Here is an 11,824-nt window from a genome sequence, read left to right as displayed (position 1 = left end):
GAATTTTATACACATAAACATTAATAAAATATTAATATAGCCAGTCAAATACTACAGAACTTATAAAATAATACAATTTTAGTATTCAAATAGTCAGAAAATAATACTGCACCACTTGCTTTTTGGGAGAAAAAATTTCTATAAACATCACTTACAATTTTTTTTTATTGCTATTTAAGTCCTAAAACCAAAACCACATCATTTTAACAGGGTCAAGCATAACATTTGATTGTCTATATTAGTGTTCCGTTAATATATGTAGTTATGTACATTGAAAATGATTTCAAAGACTAATATGAGTCATGTTTGCAAAATTTAAAAATTAAATAAAGACAATTAAAATTTTAAGGACTAAATTGAAATTCGCATACAAATTCGAGAATCAAATTAAATATTATCTCTACGCCACATTATTCTTGTAATTTTAATTGAATTTTTTTAGGATATTTGGCAAGGTAATTTCAGTTGAAAATTTTTAAAATATATTCTTTTTTCTAATAAATGTATAGAAAATGTTTAACTTTTAGCTTGTTATTATTCTTTTTTATATTAAAAAGGCCTAATAACTATTCTAATATTTTATAAAAACATTTATTAGCAAAATTCTATTAAGTTTATTATGAAAATGCTGATGATACGTGAAAAAAAAGAAAAAACTATATTCTAGGATAAAGTTCGTGAATTACTAATCCTAATATACTATTAATATAACAATGTAGAGTAAATTATTTACAACTTCTTCCAAAAATTTAGACCCCAAAAAATGTCAAAGCTAAGGAGTATATTGCTGTAAATGAATTATTAGTTTTTTTTTTTTTTTTTTTTGCAAGTAATGAATCAAATTTCGGAAACCCCCACTTATTCATGAATAAGATTTGTATCCTCTACCATTAAAACTAAAGTACATTGAATTTTCTTGTCTCTAATACTAATTTTCTTGTCTTTATAATATGTCTTGTTTAACAAAGATTCAACACTAATTTAACCTCTCTTTCTTCCTTCCTTACCGAATAAGTTCAATTATCTCTTTTCCTGCCAACAAGCAAAGACAAAAAGAGCTAAAATGGCACATAGTATGTGTTTCCTTTCACTTTATAAAAGCAAGCACTTTATATAATTGGATGTATGTATTTATGCGATAAAAAAAATTCACTACATGAAGTTACATGTACTTCCAACCGCAACACTCCTCCCCCCCCCCCCCCCCCCCAAAAACAAAACCAAAAAAAAGTAATGCTATTTAGGCTAAAGCATTATTACAAATCCTATCAGAAACAATTTGGAACCAATCAAAATATGAGTACCAAATATTAAAATATTTATTATAATATATATGATGACAAAATGATAATATAAAATATTGTACATCAATGTGACTTTCAAAGTTCTATCATCTCTTCCTTAGGTGATCACATGCAATCAACTACAAAAAGCAAGACTCTTCTGAAAAAAAAAATCAAATCAAAATGGAGGAGCAAGATTAACATTCACACATTTTACCTTATCACACCTAGATATATACCAATATATCACAGTAAATATTGATAGAATTATTCATTTTGTGTGTATTTACTTATAACTTATCATCTTATTATTAGAGAATGGAGTGCAATTTTTTACTTAAAATAACTGTCAAACTCCATCTAGCCTATGATGATAAATTTTAAATCAATACACAAAAAATGAATTATATAAATAATTCTCTATTACATATCTACATTACAGATAGGAGATCCAAGAAGAGGAACTTGTCCCACAAAACCTTTCTTCAAACCCACCAACATGTCACACTTGACATAGATACTATAATGTGCTGACCTTATGTCACCAGCTTTCCACTTCAATCTTCCAAGGAGTGCAAGCTTAAGGCCAACCACACCATAACCTGCATCTTGGATTAACCCGTTTGACACCTCTGGCGAAACTGGCACTGGCGACCCTCCGATAACCGGGGATAATGCAACTGTGCTATGCTTCTCTAGGTAAAGTGGTGGTAGCATTACACGTGGTGTGATTGGTTGGTCCCTGTAGGACACAAATGCATTGAGATTGTCAAAATAGATTGAGACACGACGGTTAGGGTTCCTTATAAGGATTGAAAATTGCATGGTGATGGCCAAGAGGGGTGGTGATGTTGCATTGAGGCCAAAGATGGCTGCGCTGGCCACCATGAAGTGGGGTTTGGTTGGGTGGTAGGCAAGCCAGATGATGAGGATTATGATGCCAAGTAAGAGGAGGGTGATAATGAGGCAAAGGTAATGTTCACGCTTCGGACGATTCATGGGAGCATAGTAGCGAGGATTAGCCATGTTAGGCTTTTCCATGTGCATGTTCCTCTGATGAGGGTTCATTTTTGGTTGGAAATGGGGATGACCATGTTGGCGTTGGTGGTGATGGGTTGGTTCATCATCATCATCAGTTTGAATTTGATGATGAGGACGATGTTCTGCCATTATGCGAATATGTCTTCTACGATAGATAAGATAGAGAGAGAGAGATAGATATAGAAGAGAACTTGAAATGAGAAAGAGGGCTTGGTGTTGAGTTGTGGAGGCTACTTAAGAAGTGAAAAAAAGTGAATTACGAAATCTCTAGCATGATGAGATGGAATAATAAGGAGACTTGGAATCGAAGTATAAAGCTTAAAAATGTGTATGCTATGTCATTTTAGAGTATAAGATCAATGGTTGAACATTGATCACTATTGTGCAATTATACTGTTTATGTGTTTTACTCTTTTTTATGTTTTGTGCCTTGCTTTCATTTTGTTCAACCTTCTTTTATCTTTTCTTTAATTTCTTTGCTTTTGATATATAACTACGGAAAAAAGAATGCAGTAAATTAACAATGAAGATAACAAGTGGAGTAATGTAAAGCAAGAAGCTATCATTCTTTATGCACAGGAATTTACACACACACACACACACACACAGATATATATATACTCACAACCTTAAATTGGTATTCAACTCAAACGAGGACACAATCAACACACACACAAGAATAAATAACAGAACTCCAAAGTTCAATGATAGTTAAAATAACAAGCCAGATGAAAACAAGAAGAATGCTTAAAGCTATCACCCTACTTGTTGCCTGATGATTGAAGAAAAATAAATTCAACCAGAGACACTACTAAATCCTACATCTAATCACATGGTTAAAACAATAAGTATTAGAATCAACTATAAGTGCAAGCAAGTTTAAGGAAATGAGAAGGATTACGAATTGCCACCAGAGTCAGGTACCAGATCACCATCTAGTACTTTACGGACAAACTGCCCTTTCACTCGAGGGCGCTGCTCGGCCAATCTTTGCCTGGTTTCGTATCGAACCTGTACAAGAAATCAAACCAATAAACATTTGAAAGATCTTAAAATATAGGTCAAGCCAACGAACTTGTACCCAATAATGTTCTCCGAATCTTTCTTTGAGTTTCCAAACCAAGAAATCATACATAATGTTAGAGAAGCTCTTTTTAGTAACTAACACTAGTTGCAGTACCTTTTTCCCATAGGATCTCTGTTTTCGCTTTAGTCGAAACTTTGTTAGGGCCGCTTGTCTTTGACTAAAGTGATGAAAGTTTGTTCCTCCAAATCCATCATAGTTTTGGCGAACACACTCGCTAAAAGTTTCAGGATTGTTCTTGGGTACCACATTCGAAGTATCATTTCCATCACTTCCACTGCCTACGCTTTCATAGGCGATACTACTTTTATGTTTTGCAGCATCAGAAGATAAACTGTTACCCGAACTCTGACCGGTAGAGGATAAAATGTTACAATGTTCCTTAGACTTAATATCAGAAGTAGCCTTGCTGAAAGGGAAGAGTCCACATTCATTGCTTGATGATTTTGGTTCGAATTGTCCATACTGACCAATGACCAGAGTGGACCTGTTCTCTTCATTTTTGCCTGTGCTTCCATACTGACAAGTATCTAGAGTATTTCCAGATGATTTATGAGATTCTTGAGAATTTTGATCATTGTTGGTTACTTTGGAAGAGGTAATCAAAGGTAACGGGAAAGAAGGCTGCAACAATTTATGACCGCTATACCTGCATATAGAAATATAGTCACCCTCTTCAGCGAAGAACTTCGCCTTTCCGATTAAGGCATTATACCAAGATGTATTCCTTTGGTATTTCAATATCAATTAAGAATAAAAAAGAAAATAACAAGAAACAGTGAACTCACCTAGAAAAAGCAGACGTGTCCGAATGTTTCAATCTTTGTCTTTCCTCAGTTATCTCACTAGCTTGTTTACATGAGCCATCAGAAAGATCACTTCTTAACAAAAGTTCCATTTTTGTATCTGAAACAGACTTGGTTGTATTATCACCACTATAACTACAGTTTTCATTGATAGGTTTTTCGATATTCTCAAATGTGTCAATCATCCAGTCAGTAGCTCCTCTAGAGGGCTCCACCACTGAACCGGTACAACCATGAATCCCTACATTAATATTAGGATTGGCTCTGCTTGATTCAGCTCTTAGAACTTCATCTTGGCTTTTGATTTCAGCAAAACAATGGTCTCTTTCTATCATTAAATCTGTCGATTTAAGAGATTTGTTGCAGATTGCAGACTCTGATACAAGTCCCACTGATCTCTCTGTATACAAGACATAATTGCCAATAAGCAACACACCATGGATACCATATTTTAACCAATTATAGAAAATGAGAGGAACTCACACATACCTATTTCATCATTATGCTTACTTGATTTACTTTCATGGTTGATGGACACCTCATGGTGCACGACATCAACATTATTCAATTTCAGTTCAGAGGCATCTTGCCGTTTTTCCATGCATGCGTTCTCAGCTTCCAAAAATGACGAAGTGCAAGTGCTCTGTTAAATCGTTGACAAAACATGTAATTTATGGTTGAAATCTCATAAAGGCAACCTTAACTAAAAATAGTTGTGCTATTGTGCTGGCAAATTACCATAAAGTAAATAAATAGAATAACGAAAATAAAAAATTAAGCGTGACATCCATAGTGAAACAGATAAAATTGACACATATAGAAGGCAAATTCAATCTAAATTTTGAGGATTGAACTTACATGAGCTTCACTCAAATTTTCACCACATCCATTATTTTCTTGCAAAGAAGCCACAAAAGCACTAGACTGATTGCTTGTAGAATTGTCTTGCGAAACAGTCTTAAGTTTTTCCATTGGAAATGTCGTATTTTGAGGGGGCTTGTCAATCTGTATATACAATATACAAAGAGAGAGACACTTGTAAGCTAAACTAACAAGCTACTCTTTAACAGAAAGAAACATGTAGAAAAACAGAGGTTGAAGGATGTACATACAGCGTGCCTTCTCCATACATGCCGCCATAAGTTCTTAAGCTCATTCCTCCGAACAGGCTTTATAAGAAAATCGACTGCACCTTTTAGCATGCATTTCAACACCATGTTAACCGAATCTTGAGAAGACATCACTGCATATTACATAAACTTTAGTCCATTAGCCATTTAAAATCTAATAGCAAAATTAAGAACACACAACGACAAGTAAAAAACATACTTATGACAGGAATGTTTTTACAAAAATCATGTTCCATGATTAAAGTAATGAGTGCAAATCCGGATATTGCGGGCAAATCCACTTCTGTTAAGATGAGATCTAGGTCTGTTGCTTTCTTCTTCAATACTTCCCATGCCTTTAATCCATCAGAAACAGCAATAACTGCATGGAAAAAATTACCGCATTTTTTTTTTTTTGGGTAGATTAACTGCATATAGATTATACTAAAAAGCCACCAAAATGATGTAAAGAATTATACTAATATAGATCAGTTGTTTTTTCCCCTTGTCTTCCAAATATTATTATCAATATCATATATAAATTTTAGAATAAAAAACGGTTGAATAGAAGTCCATTTTCGAAAGGCATCCGATAAGGGACCCTTAAATTGGTGATTTTGCTATTCATTTTGGATCGACACTGTATTTAAAATATCATATCATATATCACAACTAATTTCAGTTACTAAAACAATAATAAATAATATCATCTTAAGATAGCATATAAATAACAAAAGTGCCACAATTTACTATAATTATTATTTTGGATTAAAAAAAGTACCATGCATACATTTTAATCATCATACTATACGAATGCAATTCTAATCTCATCAATCTAGCTGAATTATAATTAATTATCATATTTAAATAAAAAACATTATAGATCAAACAATGTCAAATAATTAGTATAAAATTTTATAACTGCGATCTAATGAAGTTTATTTATTTTTCATGATTCCGGGGATAAATTTTCAATTTTCAACTTGTTTTACTGAATCATTGAGTATGAATAACAAAAATAAGAAAAGAAGAGAACCTGAATAACTGCATTTTCGAAGAATAGCAGTGATGATGTGGCGGGTAGAGTTATCAGCTTCAACCACCAAAACCCTAACCACCCTCCGCGCCAGAATCTTCTCCCACCTAATCACTTCCTCACCGCCACCGTTACCGTTACAGTCCTCGTTTTTCGCGATTTGCTCCCCTTTCATTCTGGATGTGCTTGCACCGTCATCGTTCTGAGCAGCAGCAATGGTAAAAGCTTGAACCTCATCATCCATTCTCAAAATACCACAACAACAACAACAACAACATGCTACATTACATTATTAACATTGATAGAGAAATTTTACAGAGAAAGTAGAAAGGAAGGAAGGAAGGAAGGTAACGATTAACGAACCTCGCTCACAGAAAAGGTAGATAGGTGCGTGGAGGGAAGAGAAAATCAAGTAAGAAAATATCGCAAGAATAAATCGCCTTCCAATGCGTTACTATTCACTGACTATTCTCTCTCTTCTGTGAACCGCAAAAATCGCAGAAAATATCTTCTCTCTCTCTCTCATTCTCAATGGATGATCAGAAGGTCCAATGCTATTGCCTACTGGACATGCTGACCTGGCTCAATTCCAGCCATCAATTTTATTTTACTTTTTATAATAATAATAATTTTTTTAATGTCAACAAAAAAAGCTAATTTGCCATTTAGCAGGATTTATTATTTTTAATTAATAATTAATCAATAATATCTAAAAATATGAATTAAAAATAAATTGTTACACTAATTAAATTAAATTGATAATTAAAATTATTAATAAAAAATAATAAATTTTATTTATTTTTAATTTTTTTAAATATTTATTGTTAACTAATAAATTATTACACATTAAAATTTTCTTATCACATAGTATCTCCAATTTTTTTTTGAAAATGTGAAAATTGATTTCTTAACCTTATGCATTCGAGGTTATCAAGCTATTATCACAAGTATATGTTTCAAATAAAAGTTACAGATGAATGAATGTAATAAAAATTTCCTTTTTAAAATTATGATAAATCGAAATTAATTCATACTAATTAAGTAATTAATAATTTAAAACATAGTGTGTGTTAATATTTAATTGATACAGAATTACAGATACAAATAAAACAATAATTTTTTAAAATTAATCTTGCGTTCTAACTTCTACGCAAAAGAGTAGGAGTTGGATTCTCTTTCTTAGGGTCCACCAATGAACACGTGTTGGCGTTGGGGTTTGGGCTTTAGCTGCTTCTCTTGGTCTTGTGGTGAGTTTGGATAACACGTGGAGGAGTCTATCTCGGATAGGATGCCTTGGATTTAGTTTGATCTATTTTTTTTATTTATTATTTATAATTTTTTATTAAAGACATTTATTTTGTGCTTGGTGAGTTTGGATAACACGTGGAGGAGTCTATCTCGGATAGGATGTTTTTTTTTTTTTTTTTTTTACCAAAGATAGAAGACTCGAATCCGCAATCTCTTAATTGAATATGGAGAGACTATGCCATTTGAGTTATTACTCATTGACAAATTTGGAAAAATAGGAGACTCGAACCCGTAACCTCTTAATTGAGTATGGGGAGTTTATGCCATTTAAATTATTTATTATTTATTATTTATAATTTTTTATTAAATACATTTATTTTTTGCTTTTTATATTTGACGCAGCTAATGGGAGGCAGAAATAGATTACACTAAAGCGGTTAATCTAAATTCTAAATGGAATTTAAAAATGCGATTGACTTAGGTTTTAGTTTAGGTAAATAATTTAAATAATTTTTTTAAAAAAAATTAAAATATAAGAATTTTTATTAATAATAATTTATAAATAAGTTATTTTGTATTTGAATTTTTAGTTATAGAAGTATTTATTTTAAAGTTGTAGCATTTGAATAAATAACTCAAAAAATATAATTTTTTTTACAAAAAATAATATTAAAATAACAATGATAATAAATACCTTTTAATATTAAATGTTGATTTTCTATAACCTAATCACTAAGATTACAATTGTTTAGACAATTAATTCCTTATTTTCTCTTTTATTAGTTTTATTTTTTAGGTAGAAACTGGTTCTTTTACTTCATCTTCACCTATAATGGTATTTTTGTATGTGGTAAATAGTAATAAAATTTTAATTCACAATAATCTTGATGGCAATGCCAAAAAATTTATTGTGTAGTTAGTGTTTGCTATTTTATTGTGTATGATATGATAGATAAAAATAAAAAATAAATGTGAAATGTGTGTCAATGTATATTTTGTTGCTGTTTTTTATTTTTTTTACTTCTACTAAATTCCCTCCTCTTTTATTGGGGTCAAGAACTTGCTATAACTAACTATAAAAATAATAGCAGCTATATAAAAATAAAATCACATGAAAAAAAATTAAAACTAAGATTTTATACGACTAAATTCCCAAAATGGTCCCTCAGATTGGGCCCCTGCACCAATTTCACCCATGAGTTTCCAATTGCACCATTTTGGTCATCGAGATTGAACTCCGGGCACCATAAAAGTCCCGAAACCTATTTTCGGCCTGAGTAAGCAAATCGGAGTGCTGATCTGGCAAGTGACTGCCACGGTGGATGTTCCATACGGTGTCGTTTAGGGTTTTGGCGCCTAAGGAGAGTAAAACGTCACCGTTTTACATGAATGAAGAAAACAAAACGTTAGAGCCATATGGGTTTTGATCACTCACAATCTTCTCCTTCCTTTCTCCAACACTGAAACACTTAGACTCCCTCTTCCTCTGACAATGGTGAAGGCTGTGTGGTGATTTAGGGTTTGCGAGTTCAACAATTTTGCGGGACTGCTAGTATCGCCGTGGAATTCACAGTGCCGTTATTGAGGAAACATCATTGTTGTTGTTATTGAGGTGAGTACATAGTGCCCTTATTTTTTTTCGACAAATCATAGCTTGATTTTCAAGGGTTTAGTTGGCTTTCTGTTTGTTTGTGGTGGGGTGTTTTCATCGTTGATAAAGGTTTAGGGTTTCATATATTGTTCTGTTAGGATATGGGTTTTAAACATGCTCTGCTTTTGCCTAATGAAACAGGGGAAAGTTTTTTTTTTACCATCCATAAAATGCAATCTGTTGATTTTTGGGTTGTGACCATGGTCATTGAGTTAATGTGTACAACTTTTATTTCTGATGCAGATGAAAAATCTAATTGACATTATGTTCCATCATGGGGTAGCTTTGAAAAAAATAAAGAAGGAAGAATGGTTTATTCTCCTAATAAGAAAAGTTGTTTGGCTGATATTGATGAAGATACATTAGATGTTTTATATATTAGAAATTACCATAAAAAGCTTGGGTATGACAAGATGAAGGAATGTTGGTGGCTTGTTCACCAAAAAGCTTAATGATTATTGAAATAATGATTATTTATTTGATTTTGTATGTGTGTGACTAACATTGGTTAATAATGATGATATATTGATTATTGATTCTTGAAATCAGGAAGTCTGCATAATAGCATAAGCAACCGTTTATGAGTTGTTCTTGAAATCAATTTGGTGAATTTTATTTGGGTTGAATATGAACTGATTCTGCAAAATTGGAATGGGACTATGTTGTTTGCACGATATAAATGTTAAGGTCTATTATGGTGAATCAGTGTGAAAGTTAGGAATTGTTATGGTGCATTTTTTAAAAGTCAGGGTCTATTATAGTGCACGGGGTAAAAGTTAGGGACTGTTATGGTGAATCATTATGTGTTCTCACTCAACATGGCTATGTTATCTCAATTTCTGTTGCAGGGTCTGATTCTAGCCATGAGGGAGGTGATGCCTAATGTGCATCACCGTTTCTGTGTGTGACATTTGTGGTGTAATTTCAACAAACAATGGAAAGACTTGAAGCTAAGGGGATTGTTGTGGGATTGTGCACGGGTCACTACGCACCAGGAGTTCAAGGAGTTAATGGATAAGATTAAGAGGCTTAACGAGGATGCCTGGGCATATCTAGAAAAATGGCCAGAGGATTCATGGACAAGGTTAAAGTTCAGTCACAAGCTGAAGTTGGACTCTATTTGCAACAACGCATGTGAAGTATTTAACTCAAAGATAAAGGAAGCACGAGAAAAGCCAATCATCACACTGCTCGAGAAAATCAGAATGTTTGTAATGCGCATAATGGCTAAGAATAAAGTGAAGATGGAAAATCACGTGGGAACACTACCACTAGTTATCAAAAGTAGGCTTGAGAAGGTTAGGAAGGAGTCTAAAAATTGACATCTAATTTGGGCTGGTGATAATGGTTATGAGAAATTCGAAGTGCATGGTCATCCTACAAACCATGTTGATTTGGGAAAAAGACTTTGCACTTGATGTTCTTGTCCAGTTCCTGGTTGAAGAGGAGCGGCTCGAACTCCCTACTACGTGACTAGCACTACCCATCATTTGTCACAAGAAGAAGAAGAAGAAAGAAGACAGAAGTGGAAGTGGAAGAAAAAGATGAAAAAGATAGGGTTCACATTGAGTTTAGGGTTTATAAATGGGAGTAGGGACTATATTGGAGCAAATTCACCAAATGTCCATGTCATATAGCCGTTTCTACATCCACCGTGGCAGCTACTTGCCAGATCAGCACTCCGATTTGTTGACTCAGGCCGGAAATAGGTTTGGGGACTTTTATGGTGCCCGGAGTTCAATCTCGAGGACCAAAATGGTGTAATTGGAAACTCAGGGGTGAAATTGGTGCAGGGGCCCAATCTGAGGGATCATTTTGGGGATTTAGTCGATTTTATACCACACACAATGTTAAATACAAATTTAATAATAAAAATAGAGGGGTAAAATGATAAAAAAAAAACTGGAAAAATATATACAATAGGTGGTCAGATGGAACATTGTTTTAAAATGGTAATGGAGGGTCAATATTTTCAGCAGATATCATTACGTGAAAATAATGGTGGAAGGCCAATGCTTCTAGCAGATGGAACCTTGGGTGAAAATAGTGGTGGAGGGCTAATATTTTCAGTATTTTTTTAGAGAGCCAAGAATGAAAGTAGATTTTTTTTGTTTTGATGTTATTTTTTTTTACGTAAACGATGGAATGACTTATCGAGGAGGAAAAGTCATATATTTCTATTTTTTCAAAAAGTTATGAATTAACTTTTTGAAAAGTTAAAAGCTCTTTTTAAAATAGTACCAAACACGCGTACTGTGACTTTTCATAATTCAAAAGTAAAAAAAAAATAGTTTCTGCTACTTTTCAAATGGACTCTTAGTTTAATTAATTATAGGAGGAATATAATAATAAAAAAAAGAAAAAGTTTAGGGCGAATGATAGAAAGTCAAAAATTTATTTTTGACTAGTAATTGATTATTAATATTTAAAAATATAAATTAAAAATATATTATTAAATTATTTATAAAAAAATTAAATTAATAACAAAAAATACTAATTAAAAATAATAAATTTTACTACTGCTTGAATATTTTTTTAACAAAAATTATGTTAGATTTAGATGAGA

General features: G+C 32.6%; 2 protein-coding genes across 3 annotated transcripts; both read right to left on the bottom strand.

Annotated features, from left to right (window-relative positions):
* Nucleotides 1–1,589: 1,589 nt before the first annotated feature.
* LOC107624430 (NDR1/HIN1-like protein 12) lies at nt 1,590–2,593 on the bottom strand. The gene has a single exon (XM_016326924.3). It carries the CDS (start codon nt 2,451–2,453, stop codon nt 1,707–1,709), a length of 747 nt encoding a protein of 248 aa, XP_016182410.1. The 5' UTR covers nt 2,454–2,593; the 3' UTR covers nt 1,590–1,706.
* A 349-nt stretch (nt 2,594–2,942) lies between these two features.
* On the bottom strand, nt 2,943–6,892 carry LOC107624399 (two-component response regulator-like APRR9). Of its 2 annotated transcripts, none has more exons than XM_016326899.3 (9): nt 6,723–6,892; nt 6,360–6,638; nt 5,544–5,705; nt 5,327–5,457; nt 5,073–5,219; nt 4,704–4,857; nt 4,197–4,614; nt 3,505–4,057; nt 2,943–3,335 (listed from the first exon to the last, which is right to left on the bottom strand). In XM_016326899.3, exons 2-9 carry the CDS (start codon nt 6,601–6,603, stop codon nt 3,222–3,224), a joined length of 1,923 nt encoding a protein of 640 aa, XP_016182385.1. In that variant the 5' UTR covers nt 6,604–6,638; nt 6,723–6,892; the 3' UTR covers nt 2,943–3,221. The 2 variants fall into 2 exon arrangements, with proteins under 2 accessions (XP_016182385.1, XP_016182402.1); XM_016326916.3 differs by having other exon boundaries at nt 6,360–6,561; nt 6,723–6,889.
* Nucleotides 6,893–11,824: the final 4,932 nt, after the last annotated feature.

The sequence above is a fragment of the Arachis ipaensis genome, chromosome B2 (genome assembly GCF_059453495.1).
Source record: "Arachis ipaensis isolate K30076 ecotype BB chromosome B2, ASM5945349v1, whole genome shotgun sequence".
Classification (NCBI taxonomy): domain Eukaryota; kingdom Viridiplantae; phylum Streptophyta; class Magnoliopsida; order Fabales; family Fabaceae; genus Arachis; species Arachis ipaensis.
Note: the sequence above shows the minus strand (reverse complement) of the source record. Positions and strands in the feature narration are given on the sequence as shown.

Coding starts and splice junctions, on each gene's coding strand:
- LOC107624430 (XM_016326924.3), bottom strand. CDS start 2,453: ATGGCAGAACATCGTCCTCATCATCAAATTCAAACTGATGATGATGAT.
- LOC107624399 (XM_016326899.3), bottom strand. CDS start 6,603: ATGGATGATGAGGTTCAAGCTTTTACCATTGCTGCTGCTCAGAACGAT. Junction 5,458..5,543: donor TAAAAACATTCCTGTCATAA/GTATGTTTTTTA, acceptor TGTAATATGCAG/TGATGTCTTCTCAAGATTCG. Junction 4,058..4,196: donor GACACGTCTGCTTTTTCTAG/GTGAGTTCACTG, acceptor TTCTATATGCAG/GTATAGCGGTCATAAATTGT.